This window comes from Coregonus clupeaformis, unplaced genomic scaffold (assembly GCF_020615455.1).
Source record: "Coregonus clupeaformis isolate EN_2021a unplaced genomic scaffold, ASM2061545v1 scaf5791, whole genome shotgun sequence".
NCBI classification, from domain to species: domain Eukaryota; kingdom Metazoa; phylum Chordata; class Actinopteri; order Salmoniformes; family Salmonidae; genus Coregonus; species Coregonus clupeaformis.
In genome coordinates, this window is record NW_025539245.1 from 1,457 (window position 1) to 10,450 (window position 8,994).

The 8,994-nt window shown below is 43.7% G+C and overlaps 2 protein-coding genes across 2 annotated transcripts; one reads left to right on the top strand and one right to left on the bottom strand.

The window, feature by feature from the left end:
* The first annotated feature begins 326 nt into the window (after positions 1 to 326).
* LOC123490950 lies at positions 327 to 1,687 on the top strand. Its single transcript, XM_045220765.1, has 2 exons — positions 327 to 421; positions 533 to 1,687. The coding sequence occupies exons 1-2, from the start codon at positions 340 to 342 to the stop codon at positions 1,549 to 1,551; spliced, it is 1,101 nt and encodes a 366-aa protein (XP_045076700.1). The 5' UTR covers positions 327 to 339; the 3' UTR covers positions 1,552 to 1,687.
* A 1,669-nt stretch (positions 1,688 to 3,356) lies between these two features.
* On the bottom strand, positions 3,357 to 7,304 carry LOC123490949 (kelch-like protein 42). Its single transcript, XM_045220764.1, has 3 exons — positions 5,870 to 7,304; positions 5,389 to 5,582; positions 3,357 to 5,202 (listed from the first exon to the last, which is right to left on the bottom strand). Exons 1-3 carry the CDS (start codon positions 6,631 to 6,633, stop codon positions 4,751 to 4,753), a joined length of 1,410 nt encoding a protein of 469 aa, XP_045076699.1. The 5' UTR covers positions 6,634 to 7,304; the 3' UTR covers positions 3,357 to 4,750.
* Positions 7,305 to 8,994: the final 1,690 nt, after the last annotated feature.

The window sequence follows — 8,994 nt, forward strand, 5'->3', positions numbered from 1 at the left end:
AATCTGAGACCAGGCTAGTTTTGTTTATCTAGTTTAAGATAAATGTAATCTAAATTGATGTGTTTAGTGGAGGTTGCAAAGTGCTTTTAGCATTTGTTTGCAGCTATGTAGATTAGTAAATATAGTTGCACAAATGTTGTAGATTAAAATCTCAAAGGAAGCAGACGAATTCCAGATTTTTTAATGGCCACTATTTTAGAATTCTACCAATGTGTGGGGGGCATTCCAATAGAATTCAGAATTATTTCCAAATGATTGTTTCCATAGAGACGTTACAAACTAAGAGTGTAGAAATGTTGTCTTCATTCAAATATGCAAAGTGTTGATTCACTGCAAGACATGGAGGTGGTTCAGACCTATGCAGAGAAATATCTCATGAAGCTGACATTCTATGCAGAAGACGATCCTGCTTTCAATTTAGGTAAATATTTTTTGAAAATGTACAATTTGACATAGCCACCAATTTATACTTTTTTGTCAGAGTTATTTCAAACAATTTCATAGTTCCATTCTTTGTCTCATGATTGGGCAGTTTTCTTGAAGGAAACATATACATACTCCTACCCAACATACACAGTGACTGTGCGTCTGACCAACACAGCGGAGAAGCCTCTGACACAGCAGAACCTGCAGTGTGTGGCCCTCAGCATCCCATACCTCCACTACCGTCTCACAGGCCTTCCTTATGCCCCGGGTCTCCTCCACCTTGCCCACCTCCAGACAGACCCTCTACCCCTGGACTACAGCGTTTCAATTAGACCTACGCCAACCCTGGATCCCAGAAGGCAGACATGGGACAGTCTCTCTCTGGAACATTTCACTATTCCCCTGACCAAGATGTCTCTTCCTGAGGACCAGCTCCATGGCTCTCAGGGGGATAGCGGGAGCAGCATTATTACTGACTGGTTTCTCTGTGACGGGTCCTTTGTGCCAGACTTCCCAGGGAAGGAGTGGACCTCTGTGAACTACGGAGGCCTGGAGTTTATAAGGGCTTTCTCCCCAATCAGACAGACTGACGATGCAGCTGATATACTGGGAAGGTGTAATATCACTGATTACACTGCTTACGAGCAGTTTGTCTTCTCTATCGATGTGGACATCCTCAAGGCAAAAGGTCCTTCAGGAAGAGAGGAAGCTAGTCCTGCCTCCAAAAGGAAAGAGGGGAATAGTTTTGTAAGAGAGGTCACTAGTTTGGACGACAAATGGGACAAGGGGAATAGTTTAGAAAGAGAGGAAGCTAGTCCCGCCTCCAAAAGGGAAGAGGGGAATAGTTTTGTAAGAGAGGTCACTAGTTTGGACGACAAATGGGACAAGGGGAATAGTTTAGAAAGAGAGGATGCTAGTTCCGCCTACACATGGGAAGAGATGAATAATTTAGACAGAGAGGACACTAGTTCCACCTACAAAGAGGAAGAAGGGAATCGTTTTGGAAGAAAGGCTGGTAGTTCCCCCTACAAAAGAAAAGAGAGGACAAAGTACCGGGATGTACAGAAGCGAGGACCAAACCAAAGACGGGGAAGAAAGATAACTAAATTATCCTTAAGGCCTTAATATGGCCAGACTATGAAAGTTTAGATATGATTCAAAGTATTTTACAGTTTAAGTTGGAAGTTTACGTGCACCTAAGCCAAATACATTTAAACTCAGTTTTTCACAATTCCTGACATTTAATCCTAGTAAAAATTCCCTGTCTTAGGTCAGTTAGGATCACCACTTTATTTTAAGAATGTGAAATGTCAGAATAATAGTAGAGAGAATGATTTATTTCAGCTTTTATTTTTTTCATCACATTCCCAGTGGGTCAGAAGTTTACATACACTCAATAAGTATTTGGTAGCATTGCCTTTAAATTGTTTAACTTGGGTCAAACATTTCGGGTAGCCTTCCACAAGCTTCCCACAATAAGTTGGGTGAATTTTGGCCCATTCCTCCTGACAGAGCTGGTGTAACGGAGTCAGGTTTGTAGGCCTCCTTGCTTGCACACATTTTCAGTTCTGTCCACAAATTTTCTATAGGATTGAGGTCAGGGCTTTGTGATGGCCACTCCAATACCTTGACTGTGTTGTCCTTAAGCCATTTTGCCACAACTTTGGAAGTATGCTTGGGGTCATTGTCCATTTGGAAGACCCATTTGCGACCAAGCTTTAACTTCCTGACTGATGTCTTGAGATGTTGCTTCAATATATCCACATAATTTTCCTTCCTCATGATGCCATCTATTTTGTGAAGTGCACCAGTCCCTCCTACAGCAAAGCACCCCCACAGCATGATGCTGGCACCCCTGTGCTTACACCCGTGCTTCACGGTTGGAATGGTGTTCTTTGGCTTGCAAGCGTCCCCCTTTTTCCTCCAAACATATTGATGGTCATTATGGCCAAACAGTTCTATTTTTGTTTCATCAGACCAGAGGATATTTCTCAAAAAAGTACGATCTTTGTCCCCATGTGCAGTTGCAAACCGTAGTCTGGCTTTTTTATGGCGGTTTTGGAGCAGTGGCTTCTTCCTTGCTGAGCGGCCTTTCAGGTTATGTCGATATAGGACTCGTTTTCACTGTGGATATAGATACTTTTGTACCTGTTTCCTCCTGCATCTTCACAAGGTCCTTTGCTGTTGTTCTGGGATTCATTTGCACTTTTCGCACCAAAGTACGTTCATCTCTAGGAGACAGAACGCGTCTCCTTCCTGAGCGGTATGACGGCTGCGTGGTCCCATGGTGTTTATACTTGCGTACTATTGTTTGTACAGATGAACGTGGTACCTTCAGGCGTTTGGAAATTGCTCCCAAGGATGAACCAGACTTGTGGAGGTCTACCATTTTTTTTCTGAGGTCTTGGCTGATTTATTTTGATTTTCCCATGATGTCAAGCAAAGAGGCACTGAGTTTGAAGGTAGGCCTTGAAATACATCCACAGGTACACCTCCAATTGACTAAAATGATGTCAATTAGCCTATCAGAAGCTTCTAAAGCCATGACATATTTTTCTGGAATTTCCCAAGCTGTTTAAAGGCACAGTCAACTTAGTGTATGTAAACTTCTGACCCACTGGAATTGTGATACAGTGAATTATAAGTGAAATAATCTGTCTGTAAACAATTGTTGGAAAAATAACTTGTATCATTCACAAAGTAGATGTCCTAACCGAATTGCCAAAACTATAGTTTGTTAACAAGAAATTAGTGGAGTGGTTGAAAAACGAGTTTTAATGACTCCAACCTAAGTGCATGTACACTTCTGACTTCAACTGTATGTAGCTTCACTTGCAGAGATGAAAAGGCATAGCATCCTACTTTCAAAAAGGCACATTCACTGAATGTATGGTTTCAATGTTTTTACAATAAAACAGAACGACACCTACTCCCTGAATATTTTCTTTATTCTTTTTAAGTCAAAGTCCAAGGCATGTTAGAACATAACCAGGGGTGACAAAACAATATACAGTACATTAAACAAACTCCAACACATCTTTAGAAGCCAAACAGCATAGTTGTATTATCAGCAGAAAGACTGCATTCATACAAGCTAGTAAAGGTTTGTAATCACCTTTAATTAAAGGTAGACTCAGCAAAACTACATTGCCACAAGCAGCACTGGAGATATTGAGATGAGTGAGATGCAACACTTCGCTCTCAGACAGTCACACACAGTATCTGCGCATGTGCACGGGTTCACTTCACTGTTCACAGCGTGGTAGCCAGGGCATCAAAACAGCTGAGAACTTGAGCCTCACGCTTCAACGCTCTTAGTTGTGAAAATTGACCCACTATGCTGTTTACTTTCTGTATCTAGGTCATATCGCTGAGTCTACCTTTAAACCGAAACTAATTTCTCATTGTCTTTCATCAATTTGTCCTTAACGTACCCTAATGAAAGCCCTTTCCTGATAATTCAACAGTGAAAAAGGAAAAAACAACAGTTTTGGTGGTCACTTATAATTCAACTTTTGTGCATCTGTACAAAATCCCCCAGGTGAGGGAGAAGGCACGTTCCTTATTCATTTCCTTGAACTGTACTGCTGCTGAGCTTAGCATTTGTTTTCTAAACAATGTTCATAAATTAAATCCAGTCAATGAATTACTCCATTTCATCAGTCCCCTTCCATTCATGATTCTACCATTTTTCTTCTCACGCAAGAGTTAAGACATTTGTTTAGTTATTAATGGTGGTCCGGCATCAGCTTAGCATTTTATTTAAGTTCTTCAAATCGCCCATTGCAAAACCGGCAGTGTAAAACCAAAGCCATGTCTTGGCTACAAACTTTCTTCAATATCCAATATGACATGTATTAAATCTATTACTAATTTCCATTAGCGTTTAAGGTTTGTAGTGAACACTAAGATGAAGATTTGTGCAAATCTATCATTTTAATTTGCAGTGTAAACAATAGGGAATGTTTTACATGATTCAAGTCTACTTCTAATAAAATAATCCGAAAATGGATCTCGATAGTAGGCCAATGCTGCTATGCTAACTTTGACATTGACCCACAATGCATGACTGTTGCTTTGCCTGTAGCTACTTTAAGGTTTAAATAATGTAACAAGCTGTGTCTTTCTATATTTTGCCCCACCAACAGAGATTTGGCCATACTGTGTCCTATGACAGCCATCTACTGCTCTACCGTTACCACTTCTCTTCATGGGAACTATGTAGCCCTGCACGCACAAACAAGCCCCTTGTGGCATATGACGTAGTCTCTGGACTGTACTACCACTGGCATCAACTAAACATCCTACATCCCATCCAGAACGTTCATAGAACGTTGGGCAGATAGAGGGAGCAGAGTAGCATATTCTGGCCCAGCGCGGGGAAGCGTCTGAAGGCCTCCCAGGCGTCTGAGAAGATGTTGTACTTGAGGAAGACGCGGTGCTCCAGGCTGGTGGGCAGGCTGACGTCACGCGACATAATATAGACGCCGTCGTTGTGCAGCGTGCACGTGAGGTTCAGGCCCGACTTGGAGGTGTTGTCCTTCAGGTGGAGCCACTCCCCCGTGGTCACGTTGTAAGACTGTACCGTCAGCATGTCCTCCGTCTGGCTGGCCCGCCGCCCAGGACCTGGCTCCAGCTCGTGGGTGTACCCCCCCACCAGGTAGATGGTATCTTCCACCGAGAGCATCTGCTGCTTACGCACGTGGGCCGAGCAGGAGCGGAACACTGTCCAACTGTCAGAGGAGGGGCAATAGCGGAGCACGCTGGTATTCCTGTCTAGTAGATACAGAGAGAAACAATAACAGCATTTGTTACAATCATTTTAAAAGCAGTTGATATTTTGTCAAATGGACAAGCACTATTTGTGTAGCCTACAGTTCTTTATGTCTACTGTCTGTCTACATTGGACATTTTAGAAAAATGTTCTCGCTTCTGCTGGGAATTAAAATCACCCCCACTAACCTCTGGCAGTGTATCCTCCCATGACGTAGATCATGCCCTGGCACTCGCAGGCAGAGAACTCTGCCAGGGGGTCAGGCAGTGACGACACACAGGTCCACCAGTCCTGTTCAGGGCTGTAGCACTCCACAGTGCCCTGACACTGGCCTCCCACTGCATACAGCTTCCCTCGTACCGCCAGCAGCTTGAAGTTGGACCTGACCGGAGGAGAGACGGACATACAATAACATTACAGAATGGAGACATACTGTAGCCTATGTAGTTTGCTGGCTCAGCATCAAAGCAGTTTGAAGATCAAGACATCAGAACAGACTGGATATTCAAATCAAATCAAATTGTATTGGTCACATACACATATTTAGCAGATGTTATTGCGGGTGTAGTGAAATGCTTGTGTTCCTAGCTCCAACAGTGCAGTAGTATTGGAGCTCAAGACAGGGACAGACTGCATAGAGGTCTATTCATATAGCTGACCTGTACTGACCTCTTCTGGTTCAGGGGGGCTACCTGGTTCCATTCATTCCTACAGGGGTTGTAGCAGTGTGCAGCTGAGATCTCCTGGCTGGTCATTCTGTACCCACCGACAATGAACAGGTAGTTGTCTAACACGGCTGAGCCGTAGCCTCTCACATTGACCATGTCAGAGGGCAGGTTGTTAGCGAGCGGCTTCCAGCGTTGCTCCACTTCCCCATACCTCAGCATGGACCAGGGCTCGTCCTGGTCTGGTAGGTCCAGAGCCAGACAGGTGAAGAGTCCGATAGCCACCAGAGTGGCCGTGCCTTTCATACGCATCTCTCTAACCTGGTTGCGCAGGGCAGCAGGTAAGTCGCTGAACTCTGGTTTCCGCAGCATCGGGTGGTAGTGACAGCTCATGTATCTGAGACAAGCGTTGCGTAGATCATGAGTTCCATATACCTCAGATAGGCTGTAGAGTTCCACACAATTCTCTTGTCGAATTTCAGACGAAATGAGTTTTAGAATAGAGGTGACTTGCAAAAAAGAAGCAGTCTCAATCAGGTCTTCCAGGGTCTCGTTGACTACTTTCACTTTGGAGGTGTTGATAAACTCCAGGACCAGCTCGAGCCCTGGCACACTCAGCCCCTGCAGTTGCACTGAATCCTCTCTGGACTCGCGCATCCCAGAGCTGTACAGTGCACGGAAGTAGTCGCTTTTTTCTATTAACTTGCTTTTGTTGACGTTGTACGTTTTGTCATCCATAACAATTACGATTATTTGTTCAGATGACATGTTTAGTGGTTGGGTTAGCTAGCTAGTGTTGTCAAGTGATCGGTTTTGTTGACTGTCCTCTTCCGGCCTCGATCTGTTAATGACGGCCTGTCACAGTTAACATTTCTCAGGCGCAGGGGTGGTCTGCAACTCCAGTCGCACCGCAGTCACCAGGCCTATATATGGTAATGTTCAGCCCATACGTCTGGATGATTGCCTGGTTAATTTCAACTCAGTTATGAGTGTGCTAGATAGCTAGCAAGAGGCTAAGAGTAACTTGGAAATCTAGCTAACGTTAGCCTTTATCTTTCAAAAACAGCTGGTATTATCTCGGCATAGATCCAAAGAAGATGTTTTGCTGTACCATGTGGCCATTTTTAAGATGTATATATTGGATAACACACTTTCCTTGCATTGTCGAGATAATCTGCAGAAAGCTGCAGTTGGTTTTTGAGGAGAAATTGGCCAGCATCTTTCATGTTTTGATCCTGTGGGTAGCGTCACTTCCTTGCTCAACCGGAAACCACCGTTTTCTTCTTCGTGTAAAGACAATGCCATGCAGATTGGTACAAGATGTATCGCTGCCACCAACTGGCACTTGCACTCGACAGGTGCTAGCCACCAGTAATACAACATGTTCCTATACTTTTCTTCACCAAATATTCAGGGAACCAGGTACATTGAAACCAACAGTTTCCAACTATCAACTACATAAACTTGCAATGAAGTAAGACATTGTAGTGTATAGCCTCTGTGGGACCCGACACACAGCTCATCTACATTTTTATATTTTTAGTCATTTAGCAGACGCTCTTATCCAGAGCGACTTACAGTTAGTGAGTGCATACATTTTCATACTGGCCCCCCGTGGGAAACGAACCCACAACGCTGGCGTTGCAAGCGCCATGCTCTACCAACTGAATTACACGGGGGGCTCAGCCTGAGCCTACCCAACAGGGACATGTTTATTGGGGTTTGATGTATGATACAGTATTTTACTGTTAGCATAATGGCTATATGGACAGCAGGCAAGCATGGTGCATTACTGCCACCCAGTGATGAAATATGTAACTGTTTTGCACTTCGCTGAGTAGGCCTTTTGGAGTACCAATGATAGATATTTTAATCACAATTTAACAGTAGAGTAGTAGGTGTAATATTCATATGTGTCACCATACTGAATTGTAATTGGATGCATCATACTGTGCAATGATTGGTTAAGACCACCCAGGTGGTGAGGTCATTCTAAGATGATCATGGCCAGAGACACATGGACATGCACGTTATAGCTAGTTAATAAAGAGGTACGTTTATAAATATCCTGTCGTCCTGCATTTTATTATTTTGTACAAAGCATACAAAACAAGACATGGTGTCAGAGTAAAAGGACTAAAAGATGGATTTTGCTGGAGTTCCTTCACCTCGAATGGATTGGGGGGTCTACAAATCTACCCGATGCATGGCGTAAGTTCAAACAGCATGTGGAGCTGATGTTCACGGGTCCTCTGAAGGAAAGAGGAGAAGAGGAAAAGTGCAGCTACCTGCTCCTCTGGATCGGTGAAAAAGGGAGAGACATTTACAACACATGGACACTTACCGAGGCTGAATCAAAGGTACTGAAAACATACTACGATCGTTTTGAAGCATATGTTTTGCCAAAGACCAATACAATTTTCGCTAGGTACAAATTCCATGAGAAAGTACAAGGCGCTAGTGAATCGTTTGAACAGTTTGTCACTGAGCTGCGTCTGCTTGTGAAAGACTGTGATTATGCAAACAAGGATGAGATGGTCAGGGACCGTATTGTATTTGGAATACAATCACCGCGAGTGAGAGAGAAACTTTTGAATGTTGGATCAGAGTTAACGCTGGACAAAGCTATCGACATAGCCAGATCTCACGAGCTAGCACAGGTTCAGATGAAAACCATTTCAGGCGGCAGCATGAGCGCATCACGTGAACAAGCAGTGCACGCAGTCAGGCAGACATCAAAGCACACCTCCAGTGCCCAGAGAGCATGTTTCAGAACGGAGACAGACAGAACTCCAAAACAGAGCGACACAGACTCCAAAACGCCCCAAAACATGTGGATATTGTGGATACAAAGTGCATGGCGAACAGGGGAATTGCCCAGCTAAAGGCAAACAGTGTACTAAATGTGGAAAATGGAATCACTTTGCAAAAGTGTGCAGAGTTTACCGTGGAAAAACAGTACATACAGTGAGTGAAGATGAAATGTCAATCAAAGAGTCAAATGCTGATGAACTGTTTATTGATTCAGTGACACAGAAAAGTCAGATATCAGAGACAGAGCAAGCCTTTGCTGACATTGGAGATAGGAAGACAAGGCACAGAGCTAAAATTCAAACTAGACACTGGTGC